At 42.3% G+C, this 24,805-nt stretch overlaps 1 protein-coding gene and 1 long non-coding RNA gene across 3 annotated transcripts in view; one reads left to right on the top strand and one right to left on the bottom strand.

Moving 5' to 3' along the window:
• Window positions 1-19,631, top strand: part of LOC308472714 — a 51,909-nt gene extending 32,278 nt beyond the window's left edge. The window contains exon 3 of the long non-coding RNA XR_013983661.1: window positions 17,356-19,631. This is a non-coding gene — a long non-coding RNA (uncharacterized lncRNA). The remainder of the gene's footprint in view (window positions 1-17,355) is intronic.
• On the bottom strand, window positions 17-21,914 carry LOC308472657 (visual pigment-like receptor peropsin). Of its 2 annotated transcripts, none has more exons than XM_080997774.1 (6): window positions 19,626-21,914; window positions 15,530-15,735; window positions 5,833-5,932; window positions 5,078-5,182; window positions 3,392-3,615; window positions 17-2,847 (listed from the first exon to the last, which is right to left on the bottom strand). In XM_080997774.1, exons 1-6 carry the CDS (start codon window positions 19,909-19,911, stop codon window positions 2,404-2,406), a joined length of 1,365 nt encoding a protein of 454 aa, XP_080853900.1. In that variant the 5' UTR covers window positions 19,912-21,914; the 3' UTR covers window positions 17-2,403. The 2 variants fall into 2 exon arrangements, with proteins under 2 accessions (XP_080853900.1, XP_080853901.1); XM_080997775.1 differs by having other exon boundaries at window positions 19-2,847; window positions 15,530-17,256; window positions 19,626-19,728.
• Between the last annotated feature and the right edge of the window lie 2,891 nt (window positions 21,915-24,805).

Here is a 24,805-nt window from a genome sequence, read left to right as displayed (position 1 = left end):
TGAAATTAGAGATGATAATCTCAAAACAAACATGCTGAGGGAGGAAGGGAAGGTTTTTTTGTAACCATCCCAAGGAATACAAATAGAAAATGTAGCTTTTGCAAAGACACATTAGGCTCTCCCCCGCCCCCTCCCTTCATGCCAGTGAGTGTAAAATTCCACAAGTTTTAAAAATGATAATGACCCCCCCCCCACACACACACCACATTTGGTGGCCAAATGTACAAATATGATTCTATGGGTGCATGAAAAAAGAATATTCCAGAGCACAGATCTTTATCACATGTGCCCACTCATGGATACTGTGCTGTTGTCATGGCAGTCTTTGTATAAAAAGCCAAATGAGAAAGAAAGTTGTTCATATCCATGTTGAAAATGCTGCACCAGGGCCTGAAATCCATGCCAAATCATTTTAAAAACACAAAGAGCTCTCTTTCTCTCTCTTTATATAGTGAAGCAGTGTGCTTTTCATGGCGCATGACTGCAGCCTCCTGGTCTCATCACTGGCATTTTAAGGGCTCTCTGATAGAAGGGCAAGTAAACCCCTCAAATGCTGATCATAGAGAGACCCTAGGTATCCCCCAAAATTTGTATGCCCCAGACTTACTGCTAACTACAACAGCAGTTCCTACTTAGCCTTAGCACCTTTGTATAAATATAAGACCTCTCCTGTGAAATTTCTGTTTACTTCACAAAAAATAAAGTATGCCTATTAGGGTTTTGCTGGGGATTTTCTTCCCCCCTGCATGAACAACACCCCCCTTTTCTGTGGAGAGATAAATAATACAAATCCCAATCTCTCTCTTTTATTAATATTAGGGTCTTGTCCTGGTTGGCAGAAGGTTTAGAGAGAAGATAATTCTATGAGGGCCAAAATAGGGACATAGCATGCAGCTGCATAATTTGCTATTCCTCAAATGTTTATAAAGGAGCCTCATTCTTACAGGGATGGCAACCCATGGATGTCACCAGCCTCCCACCAATTATCAGAAGAGTCTCCCCCACTCCCATGTATTTTGGAGCCTTGTTTAAAAAAAGAAGTATGTCTTCTCAGTAAGAATTAGGTTCTTCTGCACCTGCAATTATTTAAGACAAAACAAGGTACATACCTTCCTGCTACATATTAAACTCATTTCTTGGTTTGGTTTGATCTGTTGTGGTTTTGCCATGAAGCTGGTGTTGGCAATTAAGAAAAAAACCTTCTGCGGTAGTTAGTTGATCTTTGATTTGTCTTTTTTAAATAGAATAATGGTTTGTATTATATGGTTTTATGTACAATGGTTGTAAACTGCTGTGATTTTTTTTTAAGTGGCGGTATATGGATATAATTATAAATCAGTAAAGCTGGGTGAAGCTGCTTCTGAGGACAAAGAGGGATGCCGTTTCCTCGCCTCGATCTGCCGCCTCTACATATTACCCAAAATTAGCAGGGCAAAGGTGTCATTTGTACTTCTTAATTCAGGCGGGAAAACATGGTAGCAATAGCAACAGGCATGAAAAGCACCGGGTCGTCAATATGGCATGCAGGGCAGTTTATTAGATCTCACCTGTGGCCTGAGTTTCTGTCAAAGTGGGGCTTTGGGGAAAGAAGTCCAAGGGTCCCATTCAGAAGAGGAACAGGAAGGCCCCTTCTCCCCGCTGGCAGGCAGTGTTCGGAAGTAAGTGAATTGATGCATCTAAAGAGGGCTTTCCCCCATAAGACCATTAAGTCCGGAGTCTAAAATGACCTAACTGCACCTGCGATTAAGGACTCAGGACTTCGGCTCTAGTGGCTCAGCGGCAGCCTTCAGACTTAAGAACAAGGGTTTTGGTTCTCATAACTGCTCTCCAGTAGGCAGCACCTGGGATCTGAAATGTTTAGTCTCCCACAGGGAGTATGTTAAAAGACTATCCACCCTCTGGTGGCTGACTGTGAAGCAGCATTGCAGTGCTATTTCCTGACCGGCCCCTGAGTAAATGCACTGTTGTGAAGACTGCAAGCAAAGTGAATAAAGCCAGGATTTTAAGCAAGAAATAAAACCAGCCCAAAAGATACGTAACTTCTGAATTATATTATTTAGGTGGAGAAAATATTGGTGATTTTGTTTTTCTTTTTTTACATGCCAGTGAATGGATTTCCCCACAAAAAACGTCTTTCATTTGCAGCTGCAGGGGGGGGAAACAAATCCCTGCTCAGGCTAGATGTGCTGCTCACCTTTATATTTAATCAGTCACTCAGCAATTTTTAGGAGTCTCCCCTGTGTACCGCACATGCTTTTAGTGCTGGTTTTATGTGTCCTGCTTCACTGGAAGTCGAGCTGGTATGTCATGTTAAGTGCTAGAGGAAAGGGCAGGGGTGAAAGAAATTGGGGCAGCATTATCCTATGGGTTGTGTTCACTGGCTGCACATTTTGAACAGCCGGGTCACAGCCTGTCACATTCGATATCAGGGTTGTTGGACGGGGTATCAAAAGCACCAAGATACACCTCCCTGTTGACAGGGGGCGGGGTGTTAGAACGACTCCCCACACCAGAATCAGGACTCAGTGCAGGATGAACTTCTGGCGCGTATTTCTCCTCTCTCTGAGAAGGCGAGTTCTCCTGTTTCTGTTTGAGGTTCTTGAACCGCTTGAGCTTCACGGGGTCCTTGATCTCTTTGGCACAGTGCAGCAAGACGAGGATGTCCTTCCGGAATTTGGAGCTCATTCCAAAGTAGATGATGGGGTTGTAGAAGCTGGCAGATTTCGCAAAAAGGCTGGCGAGGATGCTGGTTAAATTGGGCACAGAGTAACCATAGGCGGACCACATGGAGATGACCGCGTATGGGGACCAGGCTGTGATAAAGGCTGTGCAAATGACTATGGAGACCTAGAGGAGAGAAAACAAGACTTGCCTGTTTCCACTTTCTTGCCCAAGGGATCCCTGTAAAGAAGGTGGTCCTGGAAAACTGGGAGACTTGGATCGTATTTCCAAGTGTCTCATTGGCCCACAGACCTAATAAATAGGTTTCAATCCTCTAGAATTATCTGTCTCTTAGCTACCTCACATTTTAAGGTTGTCTAAGCTTTACAAGTGTTTTATATTAGAAAATTTAGTTTGCCCCTCACAAGCGCTGCATTTCCCAGCACCGTCAACAAATTACAGTTTCAGGATTCTTTTGGGGGAAGTCACGTGCTTTAAATGCATGGTTTGTATTCAGCCACACTGTGTGCATGTGTGTTTGAGAGGAAAGGGGGTGGCAGAGAGAGAAAAGGAGTATCCGTCCCACTTTTGACTTTAGCTCCATCCACCACTGGCCTCAATTCCACCCACCCTTTGTATGCTGCTCTGACTACTTCTCTGAAGGAAATGCAGCCCATGGCTTTTAAAAGTTTCTCCACCCAATGCAGACTAAAGAAAAGTCCAGACTGACCCTTGTGACGCTTCGTTCCATTCGCCTCTGTCTATCAGTTGGGTCACCTGCTCCGCTTAATGCATGGCTCGACTTGACAGTATTGATGATGGACACATAAGCGAAAACCATGACAGACACAGGCAGGAAGAAACAGCAGATGAAAATGGACACTATATAAGACTTGTAGATGGTTGAGAAGTTAGCTTTTGCCCAGTCTATTTCACATGTTCCATACATGCGATCTAGGAAGCAAAATAACTTGGTTAGTCATTCGTTGTTGTTTTTTAAAAAAAGCTTGCTGCGATTTACCAGTTTTAAAATTCATCAAGATTAATTTCTCTTTAGAATTCCAGGTGGAAAAGAAAATTGAAATGTCTTAATGAAGTCCAAAAATTACAGCAGAGTTATTGCTGTAATCTTCACTTTAGTTTAGCTTTCCACCAGAGTAATAAGCAACCACTTATTACTTAGGGACGCGGGTGGCGCTGTGGTCTAAACCACAGAGCCTAGGGCTTGCCGATCAGAAGGTCGGCGGTTTGAATCCCCGCGACGGAGTGAATTCCTGTTGTTCGGTCCCTGCTGCTGCCCACATAGCAGTTTGAAAGCATGTCAAAGTGCAAGTAGATAAATAGGTACTGCTCCGGCAGGATGGTAAATGGCATTTCCGTGTGCTGCTCTGGTTTGCCAGAAGCTGCTTAGTCGTGCTGGCCACATGACCTGGAAGCTGTCTGCGGACAAACGCTGGCTCCCTCGGCCTATAGAGCGAGATGAGCGTGCAACCCCAGAGTTGTCTGCAACTGGACTTAACTGTCAGGGGTACCTTTACCTTTAATAAGCAACCACCTGCAACCTGCCCTTTTTAGCACAGAAATGGCAATGGGTTTGGTTGCACCACCACCAAAAGTGGCAATAACAAAACAGCCATACACTGTTGTGGGGGTGTAAAAATGCACAAGGAAAGAGCTTCCCAGCCTCCTTTGGAGATAGTTCTTCTTGAGTGGGTGAGGCATGAAAGATGCACAATCCAGTGGCGTAGCGTGGGGGGTTCAGGGGGGGCCCGGCCGCACCGGGTGCAACATCTGGTGGGGGGGCGCGCTCGCACTCGCAGCTCTCTGCCCCTACCTGGCTCACTCACTCTCTCTCACGGGTTAGGGGGCGCAAATTACTTGCCTTGCCCCGGGTGCTGACAACCCACACTACGCCACTGGCACAATCACAGTAGTGCTACAGTGCTCCTATGCTGACAAAGTGATCCCCCCACCAACAGGAGTTCCTTTGAAATAGTTCCCACTGAGCAATGCAAAATGCTAAGTTAGAATTTTTAAAATCCATATGGATTTTCAGGATAGATGTGTGACTCTTCCAGTGAGATTTAGTTTGGGATTTTGAAGACTAAAAAAATTAAGATTAGTGATGCAATCCTAAATATGTCTATTGGACTCAGAAGTAAGGAAAATAGGGCTTACACTCAGGAAAGTGGATAAAGGGTTGCAGTCTAAATTGTAAAATGGTGATGCCTACGTCTAGAATGCTTAGATCTAGAAAACTGACCTAGATTCCAGCACTATTAGACTAAAATAGTGTAAAAATAATACTTTATTTAAATTGCTCATTGTAGATACTGGTTGTTGTGTTTCCAGATTCCCACACATACTTTAGAGAGAAATTCCCACAAAGACCTTCTCCTAGAGAGAAATTAATTACCTGTGTAACTGCCCCATCCCAGGACTGGAGCTACTGACCAGAAGAAAGCTGCTATCCATATAAGAAAAAGGGCCACATTGATGTTGCTATTGTTGATACAATGCCCTGAAATACACAGCAGAAATTTGGTGCTTAACTCATTTTGCTATTGTACACTTAAGGCACACAGTCATAATAAAGAAAAATGGCATGGATACATTTGTGCAACCAGGAATCCTTGTAGATTCCCTACCCTTGATGGAAATATTGGGATTGCAGGCCTTAGGTTGGGAGGTTTTGCTGCAGATTTAATGAACCACAGATTAGCAGTGCTGCCAGAACCATAAACTGTGATTAATCTTAACAATGGTCAGTTGAAACAAGAAAGCTTCATAAACTATAGTTAAGACTAACTGCATTTTGTCCAGGTTTGGACACAAGGCTTAACTGTGATTAGTCTTGAGTGGAAGCAAAAAACTTCTGAACTGCTCCTGGCCCTGATAAAGGAGAAAATGGCAAGTGAGTGTGCACAAGTTTAAGGTTCACTTGCTTGCTACCTTAATGATAAACCATGGTTTATTGTTACAGTCAAATTAGAACAATATGTCTATAAGAGATTCTCTAGAATCAAGGTGGAGGGAATAACCCAGTTTTCTTTTAAAAACATTTAAATTAGGGCAAGTTTGGCCTATTGTAAGAAAGGAATACCTGTGAGACAGGATATCAAGCCTTAATAACACAAAGCCATGCAGTTTGTGTTGTCCAAAATACCTTACCTCTGTCTGGATGACATCCTTTTATATAGCGAGTCACGCTAATCACTGTGAGTGTGTTAATGCTAGCAAGGCCAAACAGCAGTGTCAGAAATCCATCAACCTGGAAAAACAAATAGTAATAGGGTTGTTCCCACATCTAAGTTTCAGAATGCCAGGAGCAATAACAAATATTGGGATGGTGCCAGTGAGCTCATATGTTCTTTAGGGCATACAAGCATCTTAGATATCAGTGAAATATTGAATGTCAGGGAGAGTTATCATCCATATGATCAGTGAACATGTAGGTATCTGAAAACCAGGGATAAATCATGTGGTTGAGGAGTACATTAAATGAACAAGCAAACACATGCTTTAGACACACACTCCTAAGCTCCTGAATTACTGAAACGCAAAATAAAGAATAAAAGTGCATTTAACATTCTGTACAGAGAAAGACTATGAAGCAGTCAATCGAAGTATGCCATTGATTTCAGTGGAAGAGGCTCAGTTAAGTCAGTGGGGCTTGCAAAGTGCTTAACTGTGGGTGGACTGTAGCCAAAAGAACTAAGCAGAAATCGAGCAGCTGAAACTCCCTATGCCAGGGAACGATTCACCCGCTAAAATAGCTTAGCTACAATGATCCACACTTGTCTGCCAATCTCCCGGTTGGACAACTGTATACATGGAGCTGCTCGTAACGATAACTCAGAAGTTTCAGAATTTAGTTCAGAATTTGGCTGCCAGAATTCTGTCATGTGGGTAATTATAGAACTTCTTAGAGTATTTCAATGACTGCCCATTCACTTCAGGTCACACTTCAAAGTGCTGCTGCCTACCTTTAAGGTTCTAAATAGAGCCCTGCATGCCCTGCCTTCTCCCATACTATCCTGCCCTTGCAGTAAGGTCTTCTCTAAGAACTGTCACTTGTTGAAGTGTCTTATGCTAGGAAAAGACCTTTACTGTGGTGGTGCTCTGACGGACTGGCATTGACTTTATAGTCCTTTGGGCACAAAGTTTAGACATGATTCTTTCCCCAATGATTAGAAAGCGACTACATATATTTGGTTTTCAGTTTCTGTCTCTTAGTTTTAGTATGGTTTGTTTTCATTTTTAGGATACTTTATATCTGGTTTTTATTGCATTGTGTTATTGTTGTCCTGCTGTCCATTTGGATTTACATGTTCTTGGAGTTGCGTACTATTTCATTACCCCTATTCTTGTGGTTTTAACAGCAGCTTGACAACGGCATGCAATTGTTTATCAATAGGGATTTTCAAATAATGCAATGAGCACATTAAAACTTACCGTATTTTTTGCCCTATAGGACGCACTTTTTCCCCTCCAAAAATGAAGGGGAAATCTGGGTGCGTCCTATGGGGCGAATGCAGGCTTTCGCTGAAGCTTGGAGAGTGAGAGGGGTCGGTGCGCACCGACCCCTCTCGCTCTCCAGGCTGCGGATAGCAGCCTGCTTCCCGGAGCGCCGGGCGCCCTGAAAGCAGAGCGCCCGGTGCTTCGGGAACACATCCGCAGCGTGGGGAGCCCTGCAGGAGTTCCCCGCAGGGCTCCCCACGCTGCGGATAGCAGCCTGCTGCCCAGCGTGTGGGGCGCCCTGAAGCAGAGCGCCCCTCGTGCCGGGCAGACATCGGCCAGCCCCACAAGCTCGGGGGACAGCAGGGAGGCGCAGCGCCGCCATCCCGCTGTTCCTCGACCTTGTTCAGTTTCCCCGACCTGCTTTTGGGGGGGGGGATAAAGGGGAAATTTTTTTCCTTTCTTTCCCCCCCCAAAAAACTAGGTGCGTCCTATGGGACGGAGCGTCCTATGGGACGAAAAATACGGTAATGCCAAACCATGGTTTGGTGTTCCAAGAACAATTCTTGATGAACATTGTGTTTGTGGGCTCTTGCCTTCCACAGCAATCATTCTTGGTTTACAGAAAACTATGGTTTGAAGAAATTAAGGAAATCAGCCCTGAGTGCTCACTGGAAGGACAGATTGTTAAGCTGAGACTCCAATTCTTTGGCCACCTCATGAGAAGAGAAGACTCCCTGGAAAAGTCCCTGATGTTGGGAAAGATGGAGGGCACAAGGAGAAGGGGACGACAGAGGACAAGATGGTTGGACAGTGTTCTCGAAGCTACCAGCATGAGTTTGACTAAACTGCAGGAGGCAGTGGAAGACAGAAGTGCCTGGCGTGCTCTGGTCCATGGGGTCACGAAGAGTCGGACACGACTAAATGACTGAACAACAACAAATGGTTTGAAGAAAATAACAGACTATGACTTTAAATGGCAAAGAACTATCATTTGCTGTAAAATTTTCTAAGTGCTGAGCATGAACAGAGGAGGGAGGGCATAAGCCCAAAACTTATTTAGCTTATTTGACTAGTTTATTTACTCATTTGGTCTGTGTAGTTCTCTTCTTCCATACATACAATAACTGCTCAAAAATCCTACAAATAATATTCCATTAACAAATGGGGACTATTCAAACATTACACCAATAACCTACATTGGTGACTGGAATATTATTTGTTGGATTTTTGAGAAGTTACCATACTTACTGAAGTGTGGAATAAAATAACCACTCAGGCATCTAAACTGGCAAATTAACTCTGACAACTTTACTAAACATCAAGGATGTTTAGCCAATCTCAGTATTGACTCTGTCAGCTCTTCTTACCAATTAGAAAATATTAGCAGATTGTCAGTTTTGCTTCCCATCCCACAATTACATCAATACTGTTGTGGGCAATTTAGAGAGTAACAAATTTTTGTTCACTGATTGCGTGCTAAGACATGAACACAAGGAAGGGTCCCATATTTTAAACTGCAATATGCCCAGAGAACCCTATATCTATATCTCAATGTGCCTTTGCTTGAGGGCAATTCCCGTTTAACTCAAAAGCAATTACTTCCTGGTAAACATGCACAGGGCTGAGCTGCTAAATATGGAATGTATGTTTTTGGGGACTTCAGACAGCAAATTCATTTATTCTCCCAACTCTGGTGCACGTAACAAAAGCCTGACACACAGAAATATAGATGAAGCTTTTTCTGGTATGAATATAAGGGGTGAGAAAAGCTTCACTTGCTAAATTCCTGTATGCTCACCAGAGGTTTAATACACAGGAACACTTCTCCCTAAAAGTTGATAACCCTAGGAAGTCCTTACCTTTTAGAGGATACACTCCTATCTGAAACCCCAGAGAGCTCCTACTAGTCAGTGTATAAACCTTTTGAGATCAGGATACATCACCTCACCCCTTATATACCCTGTCAATTACTGTGTTCTTGTGCGGGGGGGACATCCTGCAGATACCATTTTATCAGGAGGCGAAGGAATCAACCCACAGCAATTCCTGTCTGTTAAGTGTTAAGACAGTTGCCATCTCTACTGTCTTTTGGGCAGCTTTTGAAGATCTCCCTCTTCCAACATATCTCTAGCCATACCTTTCCAGTATGACTGGCAACTATAAATCCAGGCCCTTCAGACACTGAAAGATCCATGCATGGCAGTCACACAGCAGCAAATATTCTATTTTAAGACTGACAACATCAGAATTTGTAAAGCAGATTTTTGGGGAGGGAATCTCCCCCCACAACCATCTTTCCTATACGGTAGTAGGCAACAGGAAATATTAGTAGGGAAAAAGCTCCCTCCACCCTTTCAGCTTTTGGTTTTGCTCTGTGAGTTTATTTTAAAGAGACTCCATTGTTAATTAACCAGGATGCTGAGGTGAGCTTACACAGCGTGTCTCCTCAGCACTTTTACCACCTCCTTTATCTGTTAATGCTCTTAAGGGCTGTCAGTTCTATGGTTTGGTTGTTATTTATTTCCATCTTATACAAATGTCAGGAATAATGAACTATATATAGGCATGAATCCCCAGGAATACCTGTGCTTCAGCTACTACGTACTTAATTAAGTCTGAGAATCTAATTCTCAACGCCCATTCCATTTAACAATTTCCAGAGGGGTATTTGGGTTAGGCTGCTGTAGCAATACCAACAAATGTTCCTGTGGCACTTTAAAAACTGATTATTATTTATCCAGGGGTCAGACTCTTCGTCCCATCCAAGCAGTGTTATCCTGAGTTATAGGTAGATATGGAGGAGAAAACTGATGCATTTGAAGGTGAACCTACATAATTCACAATAATAAAAAAAACTGAAATTTGTACTTTTGGAAATCTTTCAATGAAGATCTTCAATCACGTGGAACGTGCTCTATGGGGAGCTGGCTTCAGGCATGAGGCCCACTGGCAGACCAACTCTGCGCTACAAAGATGCCTGCAAACATGACATGAGCCTGGTAACATCAACCCTGCTGTGTGGGAACCGCTTGCAGACGACCGCCTGGAGACTGACAGTCAGGTCATGTACCCATAGCAGTGACCAGAGGAGGAATGGCCACTGGGAGGAGGGCAGAGAGAAGAAACACCATGATGCATCTGCAGCAGCACAAGCAGACACCTACCTCAGCCCCAGCTGCAACAAAACATGTCTCCCCCATATTGGTCTCTACAGCCACAGCAGGCGCTGTAACCTTCCAAAAGTTTGACTTCACCTCCAAAGGTGCACTCCTCCATGGTCTCCCAGGACATATGGATGCCAACCAACGATACTTCCCTCTTGTTTCCCAGTGGCTCCTTTTTGGCAATAGTCCTGTTGCCGCTCAACGCCTGAGTTCTCTATTAGGAGTGATAAGGTCCACCAGAATCCCAAACGCTGCTCACGGAACACTACTTTCATGAACAAATGTGTTTTGGTAACTCACGATATGAGAAGACTCACCAGATGAGACATACGTGGAATACCAACATCACTGTGAGCGCAACTCTAAAACATGTTGCTTACTCAGATGTCAGTCCCACAATATTATGTGAGGCTGCTCCCTAGTATGAGCATTTAGGATTGTATTCTGTGTGCATTTTGATGCTTCGGGGAATTTTTAAAAAGTCAGTCTGAGTTTCAGTCAGTTCCCTTGCAGCTGACATGACTAATTAATCCATGTTGGCAGCCTCTGCCAAGGCAAAAGGTTAAACACGTCCTGGGAATGAACTGTTTCTTGAGGACCGCTGGGTCAGTTTTGACGCATGCTAGCAGGGTGGACTGAGGAGATAAATAGAGTACTTCTATCAACTTCGGCTGATACACCAGCTGCAACCATCCAGCAGGATAGAGAAAGCCTGGCCACAGTTACCCATGCTCTGGTATTTAGACTACAGCAATGCATTGTGGGTGGTGTTGCCTTTCTTTTTTTAAAAAAGTCTAGAAACTGCAGGTGGTTCAATGTAGGCTACAATACTGTTAACTAGGACTTTGTCTTTCACTGCCAATGTTTCTTCAGCTCCATAGGCCCCCAGTCTGTCCGCGGTTTCAACTTAAAGTGCTCGTCTAAAGGTTACAGAGCCCTTAATTTCTTGGAACCTAAATGATTACCTTCTCTTATATATGCATGCTCTCCTTAGAGGCTGTGGTCTATGTTCCCCTCCAAGTGAAGTGAGTAGTGACTAAGGAAAAGGACTTCTTGGTGGTAGCACCTCGGCTATGGAATAGCCGCCCCTTGGAGACTCATCTGGAACTTTATCCAATGTCTTTTCAGCACCAAATGAAGACCTTTTTATTCTCCTGGGTTTATATTTATTTAGTTGATTTGTATATCGTCTTTTGCACAAACCACAGAGCAGTTTGCAGAAGAATCAAACAAGGCAAAAACAATGCATAAAATTCCACTAAAAACCCACAACCCCTAAATGCAAAACATAGCAACCCACAACGGTTTACTAACTGCAGCAGAAACAAACCTTGTACTGCACACTAGAGCTCCTGGCCCTCCTGCCTGATCCTCTTTGGTGATCTTAAGAGCCTTTTAAAACCTCAAATGTTCGCATGTATTCCTAGTCCTCTGGCTACAGCAGATGGTCCTGGCTCCCTTCCTATCTTCCCCATCTCTCTTGGCCTGCCAACTGGCTAGAATTATATTGGCCCAGACGGAATTTAATCCTCGATGCTTGTTGCTGGAACAGCAGTTTGTAAATCCATGTGCATGTTAGTCGGTGTTCCTTGCTGTTCACTGTACAGTAGTTAAGGTGTACAGAATGTATTGAATCATGAGCGTTCCTGCCACAGTAAACAAATTAGGCCACAATCCAGTGCAGATGTAGGTGGATTTTAAGGCCCCACTATTCCCTAAATCTTTTTTTTCCCCTTTTCATTTATTGTCACCACAGGCCTCTTTCTATTGCATGTCTTAACACTGCTATTTTAAATAAATCCATTAGTGAGATCCATTTTCAAAGCACCAGCTGATTTCCTTTATGGGGGAAAACACTGAACATACTCAGAAGCACTGGACCTGTAGGTACTTCCTCTATTCTGTACCAGACAGAATCCTTTCCAGCTCTATATTCTGAACTCAGTACTAATAGAGAATCTGTTCCCATTTTGAAGGAATATTTAGCCATGCAGCCTAATCCTGTGCAGGTTTACTCAGAAGTAATTTCCTCACTGAGTTTAATGGGACCTTAGATTTTCTGGAGATGGCCCTGGCCTCTCCAGCCAGATCCTGTCAGGGTGCCATAAGAAGAGCCCTCTTAGATCAGACCAAAGGCAGTGAGCAGTGAGGTGGCAAGTTTGCAGGTGGCATTAAATTATTCAGGGTTTGTAAAACAAAACAAAAAACAGGGTTACAAAGAGCTTTGAAAGGATTTCTCCAAACTAGATATATATGGGCAATAAAATGGCAATTGTGGTTCAATGGAACTAAGAGTTAAAGAGGTGCACATTGCAGCAAAAATCACTAAGCGGTAACTGACCAGAGAACTTTGGATAGTTGTGGCTCTCTCAGTGAAAATATAGTCTGTGACAGCTATGGAACTGGCAAATTACATGGTAGGAATCATCAGGAAAGGGATTGGAAAAATAAAACTGCCAATATTGTAATGCCTTCATACAAATCTGTGATGTGACAACACTTGAAGAATGGGTACAGTTCCAGTGATCACATCTCAAAAAGGATTATTGTAGAGATGGAAAGGTGCAGCCAGGATTATTATAGAGATGGAAAGGTGCAGCCAGGATGATCAGGGGCCTGGAGCAACTCCCCTGTTGGAAAAGATTACATTGCTTGGAGACTTTTAGCTCAGAAAGTAAGGTGGAAGGACACACGTGATAGAGATGTATAAAATTAGAGGTGTACAGAAATGAATTATGCATGATGTGGCTAGAGAGAAGTTTTTATTCGTCATAACATCTGAACCCAGCAAAGTTCTTCATACCTCATTATTAAACGATGGAATTTGCTACCACAATATGTGGTGACAGCCATCGACTTAGATGGCTCTAGAAGAAAAGTAGACATTCATAGAGAATAAGAAGGCGATCCATGGCCACTATTCATGATGGCAACACGCTGCCTCCAGGATACCAGTTGCTGGGGGATAGCAGTGTGAGAGAGCTATTGCTCTCATGTCCAGATTGAAGGCTACCCATAGGCATCTGGTTTTCCACCATGGAAACAGGGTACGAAAGTAGGCCATTGGGCTGATCTATCAGGGATTTATTATTATTATTATTATTTAGCTCACCATCCTGTTTCCCAGCCTACATTGGGTGTTTATGGTTCACTATTGTGTACCATTCTATTGTGTAGAATCACTTATTCAACCCTTGATCGTCAAAAACTTACTATTCATGTTTCACCTCACCCTCAGCAACATCTCCTTATATTAGAGTTTTCAAACACAATTAGCAATCTTGTTTACATGAAGGTCTGATGAAATGAATGCTTAGGAACTCTTCCCAAACCACTGAACAAATGAATTTCACTCCTATGTATATAAAATTTGTTTGCCAAGTATCACACACATCAAGTATTAGGTATTTTAAATTAAGGGCAAAAATATGTTTCTATACATGTAAAGCCAAATTGTAAATTCTGGTGTGGTTTATTTTCCTTCAAAATATTACCAATGATTTCAGTATTGGTCATTTCATGGAAATCTGATGGCATACTGTGACTGCACGTTCTGAAGTCTGTTAACACAATTTTAGTTTCCTCTTTGCAGGTTAGAAAAATAATTAAAAATGGAATGTTGTTGTTGGCAAAAGTTTGTTTTGTGAAGCCAGAGTTCTAGTCAAAATGACAGCCAAACAAACACTGACAGCAGAAAGACATAATTTTTCTGTCACCTGATATATCTGGCATACCTCTCAACAAATTAGGTGGCAATTAACTCATGCTACACTTTTAAGAAATGTTGGCAAAAACATTTCTTCTATAATTTAAAAATGGACAACGTTCCTCATATGTTCTGTTTAAAGCTCTGTTATGGACATGCATTTGTTTTAATAAAATATTTACACAGTCACTTGACTAACATTTTTGCATGAAAATTGAATAAAGGGGCATTTGTTTCAGCATCTCTGCCCAAAATGTGGCCCAATTTGGATTTCCATTACCTGCTAAATGGTCTCAGAAACACTATCCCTCAGTTTTTATGGGCAAAATGGAGCCAGAAGTTGACTATAAAATGAATAATCCAAAGGAAAATGTAATCCTGAATTCAGCTCAGTTACAAAAGAGAGTGCAAACCTGCACTCAATACAATTGCCTAAATCTTACTTGATATTTTATTGATTGATTGATTGATTGATTGATTGATTTGATTTGGGATCAGTGGGATTTAAGCTGCCTAACTGTGTGCAGGCTTGTAGCCTAACTGTGCACAGGATTGCAGCCAACTGACAACTTTCCCATGGGGAAAAAAAGATTACATGCTACCTATAACTGAAAACTGAAGGCCAATGTTCAGGTACTGCAGTGGCCCACTGAACATCAGTGTCATCTGGATATCCAAAAGTTGCATTATCTCCCGCTGGTCTCCCAAGCTTTGAGCAGAGATGTCAATGATTTTTCATTGCACCTTTTAAAATTTATTTATTTATTTAGCTGGACCAACTCCAACTTTTTTTCCCACCAAAGGAAGCACTTGTAAATGCTGGAGTAAATCCACCCCTCTCTTTGCCGCATTGATCTTCATTTAGCACAGAGTGCACCCAACAGAGCCTCACCGACATATACAGTGGTACCTAAGGATACATATACTTCAGGTTACATACTCCGCTAACCCAGAAATATTACCTCGCGTTAAGAACTTTGCTTCAGGATAAGAACAGAAATCATGCTCCGGCGGCGCAGCTGCAGGAGGAGGCCCCATTAGCTAAAGTGGTGCTTCAGGTTAAGAACAGTTTCAGGTTAAGAACGGACCTCCGGAACGAATTAAGTACTTAACCTGAGGTTCCACTGTATCATGACCTGCCAAGTACTTGAGGACCCCTCCTCCCGTTTTTTGTATTGCACATCAGGGAGAAAAAAATAAATGGGAAGTTTACTGAATGCTGGATACTTGTATGTAGTTGGTGAAAGGTATTCGGTTTAGTGATTCACAAGTTGTGCAGCACTGGTATGGCATTATATCTGCCCTAACCACTTAACCAGGGTTTGTAAACCACCTTCCAATTAATGAATAAGATGCAGGACATGGTTAGCCTTGGTGTAGAAGTAACACTAATCCATGATTAAAGTGACAAGGGAAGAAAGGTGGTTGAACTTGCTCTGGAGAGGTGAGGAGGGAATGCATTGTGTCTGTACTAGGCCATGGATTATATGATATTTATGTTTCATGACTGGCCAAACCACTGAAATTTAGTTCTTACCTGGCAAGTCCATATGGATGTGATCAGAAATCCATCATCTCTGAATACGTTGAAGATTTCAATGATCCCTCGGGAATAACCAAAGACAGACACACTGGCATCAGATACAGCTAGGTTAAATGTCAAGTAGTCCGTGGGCTGAAGGGTAGCCCGCTGTCTATAGAGTACAAAAATTACAATGCTGTTCCCAAACCAAGACATCCAACCTGGAAAATAAAAGGGAATGCTCAGAATGAAAAGCTGCAAAAAGCAGCCCTTGTCAAGTAGGAAACACTTCACAGCACGAACACACAACATTATAATTATTGCAGCTTCTACACTGGAACCTTGTAGTGCTGCAATCAGCTGAACCTAAGTGTGAAATGGGACTCTTAAATGTATTTTATTTGCTTTTTAATGAACATGCAAGATTATGTTGTGGTACCTTAAAAAGTAACAAACTGTATAATAGCATACGTGTTGGTGAGGAGGGTGAGGTCAGAAGGAAATTAAATGCATGCAGTACTGATGGCCAATTGCATTGTTAAAGCCAGCTGTTCAAGAGCAGTTGACAATGAGCTATGGATAAGTTTGTGAAGGATCCATAGTCAAGCCTTACTAATAGCCCATTGAACATCATAGGACTTAGTTCTCAGTAGATAATGGTTAGGATTGTGTCATGCTTAATGAGATCACCAGGGACATGCCCTCAGGCCTCAGATTTGGCCCTGAAATCAAGGTATGGGGTGCCCCTGACCAGGAAACCCTATAAAGGAGATAGGAGCATACCATTAAAATAAATGCATGTAACTTCTTCCCAGACATAGGAAAATAATACTGGTAGACTGATGGGTAAGATGGTCATACAAGCAAAAGTAGTTTCTTCAAGAAGCATTGCTTGAAGGGTCAAAGAGACTTGGTAAAGGCAGGATTTAGAAAGTTTCACCACAGGGTTGAGGGACCTTTGTCCATCTGAGTGCCAGATTCCATCATGCAGAAGCCTTTGGAGGCCACGTTGGTGGGAATGATCAGAGGAGGGAGAGCTCATAGTGGGGCAGATCAGAGGCAAAAGTGCATGAAAGGGCTCTTACCTTTGTACAGTGGGCTACGTTCTAGCCTTGAAAAAGATAAAGGTTTCCATGTGCATCTTTTTCCAGCAAGGCAAGCAAAGAGGCCTCATTGCAGATCAAAGACCCATTCCAGCCAGGAAAAAACACTTAAGAGAGCACAGAGCGGGGCCAGTGAGGACTGTGGCATGGACAAGGAAGGGCTGGATGAGGAGGCCTGAAGGGCTGCATCCTGCACCCAGGCTGGAGGTTCCCCACTCTTACTCTGCAACATCAATCTGCAGATGGGGACCATCTGTTTATCAAGAGGCTTTCAACCCACTGGACATGTAACCCTTTTCCTTTCCTTTTTTGAATTGGGCATCCTTGAGTATATCTGAAGATAATTTTAAGAACACAAGGAAAGCCTGGTATGATCAGACCAAAGGTCCATTTAGTCCAGCATCCTGCTCTTACTGTGGCCAACAAGATGCCTTTGAGAAGCCCCCAAGCAGGACCTGAGCACAAGAGCGCTCTCCTCACTTGGGGTTCCCAGAAAGTAGAATTCAAAGCCATACTGCCTCCAAAGCTGCAGGGCAAAGATAGTCATTGTGGCTCATAGTCACTGATAGCTTTATCCTCCATGAATTTGTCTAGCCCTCTTTTATGAATCTGGTTTTCTCTTCTTTCTCCACATTTCTGCTTTGTTTTTTGTTTAAAGAGGAAGTGACACATATACAAACAATCAGCAAATACAGACTTTCAGGTTTAATTTTGTGTTCATTTTTTATGACTTTCTAGTTCATTATGTTTTCCACATGCCCATCCAGACTGAAGAAGATGAAGACCGTGGTTGTGCAACGTAAGGCAAGCAAACTGCCCAAACTCCAGTTAAGACAAATCAAAGAACATTGTTACTTCAGTAAGTACTGGTTATGCGCTAGAACAACAATTAAGCACATTTAAACAAACATAGTGCACTAATGACACTTAAAGCCCTAATTACTTAACAGCTGATGATTACAAGGACAAAAAAAGGGTTTTAAACTAAGAGGTGGTTGTCAGTGGCGATTAAACATTAGGGAGCACCTCCTATAAAATTCTGTCAGGGATGCAGAATAAGAATCTTCTTCTTATTTATCTGTTTAACAGGATTTATATACCACTTAATCATCAAAACCTCCAAATGGTTTACACAAATGTATTTCAAACTCGTACCTTTCTGAATCTGGCAATGGAGTTCTCTGATAAAAAAATGTTTTCAAAAATGCACATATTGGGGAAATGTGCATCAAATGTATATATTAGTGAAAAGAGTTTACAAAAATGCATTATACATATTGCATACAGAAATGTATTGGGCAAAATTGCATACATAAGGTGAATATTGGGAGAAATCTGCAGTGAAATGCTGATCAGGTCTCATGAGGACTTTTAAAATTTAATTTCACAAACTGATGCAGAGATAGGGAGAACTGAAGAGTAGAAAAATGTGAAACTGAGGGAAACTGAAGTTGACAGATTCATCTATTCCTACCTATCTTGGATGGTTTACAACACACTACATTGTGTTGGAGGTGCTCCTTCTGTTAAACACAGGTGAGAGGTGAGGTTAGGAGACAGCATTCCAAACTGTTTGCCCCAACACTTTAGTGTGTCAGTTGCAGTGTGTATGTCTGTCACGCGAACGCTCCCCGTGCTCCTCCCAGGGCTGGAAAGGGGTTAGTTTAACCTCCAGTTTTCTAGTAAAACTGAAATACTGTGTCATGAAATGATGTATGTCTAAAAAGTGTGTCACCAACATGAAAAGTTTGGAACGCTTTGGGTTAGGGCAAATGGGTATTCACATTCTCTGTGTGAATTAATTTTAACAAAGCACTCCTATAATAGAAAAGAAACACTTCAGTTTTGAATTATTGTATTCATGTGTAAAACAAAGTTCTAATCAGCTAAAGTAAAAAAGAAAAAGTCGAAAATAAAAGAACAATTCAACCAGCTGTCCTCCCATGTTAAAATTGTAGGAGAAACTGCATCAATAATTTTGACCATTGCCTTAGAAAACACATATTTAGTTCACTAATACCGATGTAGAACGTTATCTAGCAACTTCGGAATATCGAATGCATTAAAAATTAAGAATTAAGAAGATTCTGCTCTTACTCTTGATAGTGTCTCGCTTATTTAAAATGTTTAAAATCTTGACACTAGGACTCTCTAAAATATTGGGTCTATAAGAACAGTGATATTCCTATGATAGGCCTCAGCTATTCACCAGCTTGTTATATTACAGGGTCAGTATCTTAAAGGGGGGGGGGAATGCAGCACTGCTGTTTTATTATTAAGTAAGCACAGCAGTGCCAGTATGTTCAAACTTCTGTACTCAAATGTCTACAGTTTAATAATGCTTGTAACAGTAAATGTTACACAGTGTAGATTACTTTTTTGAATGCAGAAACAGCTTAAAGTCTTACAAATTTAATAGGGCAAATGGCATAATTTATTAGTCTTTTATTGTTCCACAATATTTTTATATTTGCTGCAACAGACTAACACAGTAATCACCCTGGAAATTATCAGCTACATACATCACACACAAACTTTAATAAACTGAATTATTTTTAGCATGCAAAGCAAATACATCTTTTAGTTAGCAAGAGGTAGAGTATTGGAACAGTAAATAAGTGACAGCAGTATTTCACTAGGATAATATGAGGTCATCTATTTCTGCACATGATTCTTCTCCCATCCGTTTTATTTCTTTGCCAAAGAATCTTCAACTGCACTTTAGTAGAGGAGCAGCTTGGATTATATGTAGGCTGGTTAACCCCAAGTATTTGGACTCAAGCCATTTTAATTCCATTTGAAATGAATGGGAGCTAATCCAGTTAAAGTCCAGTATTTCATCTTACCTGGACTTAACAATATTGTCTTCCCGCTTCCAAATGTTTCAATGTTTTCTTTAGTAAAAATGCACCACTGTTCTGTTTCAATAAGAGCTGCAACTAATTAGGCTCAACAGAAGTCCCTGTGAATTTTGCAGGCATGCTTAATGCATAAATCCATATACATACCCAGAGCCAGTAGATAGAAGCCAATGATCTTCTCTCCTTGTTCTGAGACAGGAGCGTCTTTGTTCAAAAAGGAGATATTGTTGTTTCTCCATGGTGCCTGAGGGGAACTCTGAAAAGACATTTTCTGTAGTTTCTGACCCAGGTCCTGGTGCAAAGAGAAAGAAACCGACCTCTGCCGTCCTGAAACCTCTGATCGCTCTCTTTCTATGGAGCCCCGAGACTGATAAGGCAGAGGGGAATCTAAGGCGACAAGTAGCAGCTTTGCAGCCTGCTGGCCTGCTTGCATTTGCTAATCCTATCTATTAATACTGGTGATCACCAATCTGTGACTAGACAAAGACCCTGGTGCTTTGTCATTTACCTGGGGCTAAAGTATGCAGATGGTCACTTCAGCATGTAAAACTGTGGCATCAAAAAATGGAGGTCAGCTTGAGAAAAAATATGTAGTAGGTAAAAATCAGGCTTACAATATGAAAACACAAGGTGCCCACATTCATTATGTGCAGAGACACATAGCCATAAATTGTTCTGAAGGAATTTCATCATCATAACAACAGCAACAATAATACCCCAGCCACCTTGGGTAGCTTCCAGCATGTATAAAAACATAATATAACATCGAACATTAAAACCTTTCCAATACAGGACTGCCTTCAGATGTCTTCTAAAGGTTGTACAGTCATACCTTGGAAGTCAAACAGAATCCGTTCCGGAAGCCCGTTCGACTTCCAAAACGTTCAGAAACCAAAGCATGGCTTCTGATTGGCTGCAGAAAGCTCCTGCAGCCAATCAGAAGCTGCGGAAGTCCTATCGGACGTTCAGGTTCCAAAGAACATTTGCAAACCAGAACACTCACTTCCTGGTTTGTGGTGTTCAGGAGCCAGAACGTCTGAGTACCAAGGCGTTCAGAATCCAACTCCTTGACATCTGATGGGAGGGCATTCCACAAGAAGGGTGCCACTGCTGAGAAGGCTCTCTGCCTGGTTCCCTATAACTTCACTTCTCTCAGTGAGAGAACTGCCAGAATGCCCTGGGAGCTGGACCTCAGTGTTCAGGCTGAACGATGGAGGTGCAGACGCTCCTTCAGGTATACAGTACTTTTACTACTAATATAACATAATATTTTACCCAAGACTTCCACAAACAAGTTCATATAACAACAGATTGGTGTTCATGAAAGGAAAATTTATCTTAGATAAACCATGAAATTAATGTATTCCTTGTTTCTGTACATTTTAGGGGGATTAACAAGTGCATTGCACAACCTTTTCAACCAACCATTTGAGGGGGTGGGGTAACCAAATATGCCCTCAAAAAGGGTGGGGTGCAAATTATGTTTGGATAATTATTTGGGGGGGGGGGACATTGTCACGTGGGCGTCCCTGGGGGTGCTGCTGAGCTAGAAGCCTGCCTGGAGAGCTGTGAGCATGCATAACGTTTTTACTTGCACAGTGTTTAAATAAAAATAAAGACTCCCGCAGCCACTTTGCACACTCAAATAAGGCAAACACAGTTCTCCCCATTCTTCAAAAAAAAGTTCTTGCCAATTTGCACTGCCCATACAAAAGGAGCAGAAAACAACGCCCCCATCCTAAAGTTGCAGGGGAAGCAGAGGAATGCATGACCCTGCAGATTTGGGTAGCAAGTATTTGTCCAGCTCTAAAAAGAATGTTGGGAAAGATATAAGGGTACAAGGAGAAGGGGGCAACAGAGGACGAGATGGTTGGACAGTGTTCTTGAAGCTACCAACATGAGTTTGACCAAACTGCCGGAGGCAGTGGAAGACAGGAGTGCCTGGCGTGCTCTGGTCCATGGGGTCACGAAGAGTTGGACATGACTAAACGACTAAACAACAACAAAAAGAATACCTTTCTGATCCTGCCACCTGCACACACAGTATATGACAATAAACATGGCTGCCCCCATAGATCTGTGGGGGTGCCATTCTTTTTGCTACAAAATATCCATGGGAAGCTCTCAGGGCCAGGTCTATGAGGGCAACCATCTGTCCCACCTCCTAGCTTCTGTGCGAGGGAAGGGACATCACCATACCTTTCTCAGCTATCCCTAGCTGCAGCTGCTTCTTTGGGCAACGTTGGGGGCTATAATTCCCAGTCTGGGTTGTGGCCATTTTCTTTCTCCTCAAAGCTGAGGCAGTGCTGTACAGAATGAAGTAGTTCTAGTGACAGTTCTAGTCTGCCGTAGTTGAAACAAAATAATTTGTTTTTTTAAATTCCTTCCAGTAGCACCTTAGAGACCAACTAAGTTTGTTATTGGTATGAGCTTTGCATGCACACAAAAGCTCATACCAATAACAAACTTAGTTGGTCTCTAAGGTGCTACTGGAAGGAAGTTTTTTAATTTTGTTTCAGGAATAAAGTAGGTTTAAGATTCTATCCTGTCTGTGGGGGGAGTACCGGTAATTTGCTTAATTGTCTGTCTCTGATACTGTACAGTTGCAAATTTGACTTTCTTTACAATAATTTGTCTTTTTTTAGTTTTTACTTGTGCAGGATGAGCAGCCTCAAGGTTAAGCTGCCATTGTGGATATGTCACATTATACAGTGGTACCTCGGGTTACATACGCTTCAGGTTACAGACTCCGCTAACCCAGAAATAGTACATCGGGTTAAGAACTTTGCTTCAGGATGAGAACAGAAATCGTGCTCTGGTGGTGCGGCGGCAGCAGGAGGCCCCATTAGCCAAAGTGGTGCTTCAGGTTAAGAACAGTTTCAGGTTAAGAACAGACCTCCGGAACGAATTAAGTTCTTAACCCGAGGTACCACTGTACCACCAAAATTAGAGATTTTGGTGTTTTGTAAAAGAGATTGAAATACTAAGCACCCTCAAGTTACATAACGACATAGTTCCTTTGTTGAACAAGCTACATGAATAGCCCTTAATATTTGTATTTTGGAAAAATGACCTCCACCTTTTGGGCATCCACCTCCCCCCCCCCTCCCAACACGATGGGAAAGGAATCAGCAGTGCAGTTTCTGGGAAAGCAAACTGAGGTTTGGCTTAGCATTGGGTCGCCCATGGTTCTTTTGCGTGCTCGCCAAAAGAATTGTTTATGGAACGCAGGCATTTAGGCCATGTGGTAAAGAATATGAATTTCATCACAAGGCATTATTTCATCACAGCTCAATAGATGCATCATTATGTCACAGACAGGATATAAGTATTTTGTGTAGAAACTCCATTTTTGGCACATCATACTGGCTGGCAATTTGAAGCAACCAGCTTTCCGCTAATATAAAGCAAATATAACATTTTATAACCAAACCAATAGTGCAGCCTTTGTATGTGAGAGCTTTTACTCCGAAAGGTACACGACTAATACTGTCTTACTGGAGTGCTCAGAAGCCATTAACCTTTTAGTAATTAGGAAGACACTAATAATCTTGTTCAACAAGCTAAATTAGTCACTGGAAAATCCCCCCTCATACTGGGATATGTTGCTATGAGCCATGATGTCCTTTTATGCTATGGTTTGGACAGGTTATTGAAGCTGGAAGGCAGGGAGCATTGATGCACATATGCTTGCAGGCAGAAACATTTGGTTCCAAGAGAGCCAGTGTGGTGTAGTGGTTAAGAGCGGTAGTCTTGTAATCTGGTGAACTGGGTTCGCGTCTCCGCTCCTCCACATGCAGCTGCTGGGTGACCTTGGGCTAGTCACACTTCTCTGAAGTCTCTCAGCCCCGCTCACCTCACAGAGTGTTTGTTGTGGGGGAGGAAGGGAAAGGAGAATGTTAACTGCTTTGAGATTCCTTCAGGTAGTGATAAAGCAGGATATCAAATCCAAACTCTTTTTCTTCTTCTTCAAGCTTCTTCAAGCATCTGAAATGTTCTTTGAGTCATACTTGAACACAGTTTTGACTAGTTTGGCAGCACTACCAACAAGTTGGGGGGGGGGGGAACATGGCAACATGGCAGCCTTCTGCACCTCCTTCTTCAAAGCCAACTGCCAGTGAGTCTTTTGATCGCCTTTCCCATTCACTGTTGAGGTTTTGATCAGGGCTGCATTTGCTGCCTGTCCTCATCCCTGCATTCATGGGCAACCTAGGGTTTATTTCTGGCCTTCCTTACCAGCACAAATCCTCTTCTGTGGGAAGGACAGAAAGAGAAAACAACAACAAACGAATATAAGCTTAACTTGTTTTAACAATGTCAACATAGCAATAGGACATGGGGAATATTTTCAGACTTAGAAACAACAATGAACAACTCACATTTTTGATAAACTGTATGAGTAGACTTCTTGTGCTGACATGAGAAATGGTTTGTGAACTTCTGAATGGAACAGAATAACAGAAAATCGCTTTTCATTTGGAAAACCATCTGTACCTTAAAGCAGAGTTCCACACTTGGAAAAGGGACTAGATTACCCTCAAGGCCCCTTCCAACTCTACAGTTCTAGCCCCTTCAACTTATCCTTTAGATCAGAGTGCCCTCTAGAGTCTTTTAGCATTTTCTGCAGTCCTCTGATTGTCAGTTCCCTTTACCAAATCCTGCTTGGTTCCTAAATTAGCCCCCCTCTCTCTCTGGGGGCAATGAAGAGCTTCAGCCAAGCTTGTACACTATCTTTACTGTACTCACAATAAGAAGTCTTCCCCCAAAGACAAAAAAGGTTTTGAATAAATACCGCCAAAGGGTAACAAACACCATACAGTATAAGCCAAATGTCAAACCCCTCCAATAAAAATGGCCACAGTTGAAAAGTGCTGGAAATTGACACATTAACCCTTTTTACTGTTAAACAAGCATGTGATTATTTTTTTCTGTGAAAACTATTATTCATTTAGAACATTATAAACTGCTTGAGAGGTACAGAGTTACGGAAGAACAAGCACCATGTGGCTTAACGGGCATGTGGTTAAAGGGCTGGGAGCTGCATATCACACTTTAAAACTCCTGTGTGGATACACCCTCACTGACCAGCTCCAATACTTCTGGATTGGAGAACTATTTTGGGACAAGTGGTTTGAATGAGGCTGAATGGGGCATCTTTCATGGATGCTTTTGTGATTCCTGCATTGCACGCGGTTGGAATAGATGACCCTTTAAGTCCCTTCCAACTTTACAATTCTGATTCTATTATGAGAAAACCGGCATTAGAAAAGCTGCCCTCTTAGCCTGCATTTTGATCTGCCCAGCCTTACAACAAAGGAAGCAAACAT

The sequence above is a fragment of the Podarcis pityusensis genome (genome assembly GCF_964106645.2).
Source record: "Podarcis pityusensis genome assembly, chromosome: 3".
NCBI lineage: Eukaryota > Metazoa > Chordata > Lepidosauria > Squamata > Lacertidae > Podarcis > Podarcis pityusensis.
The sequence above is the reverse complement of the archived record's forward strand: the minus strand, read 5'-3'. Positions and strand labels throughout refer to the sequence as shown.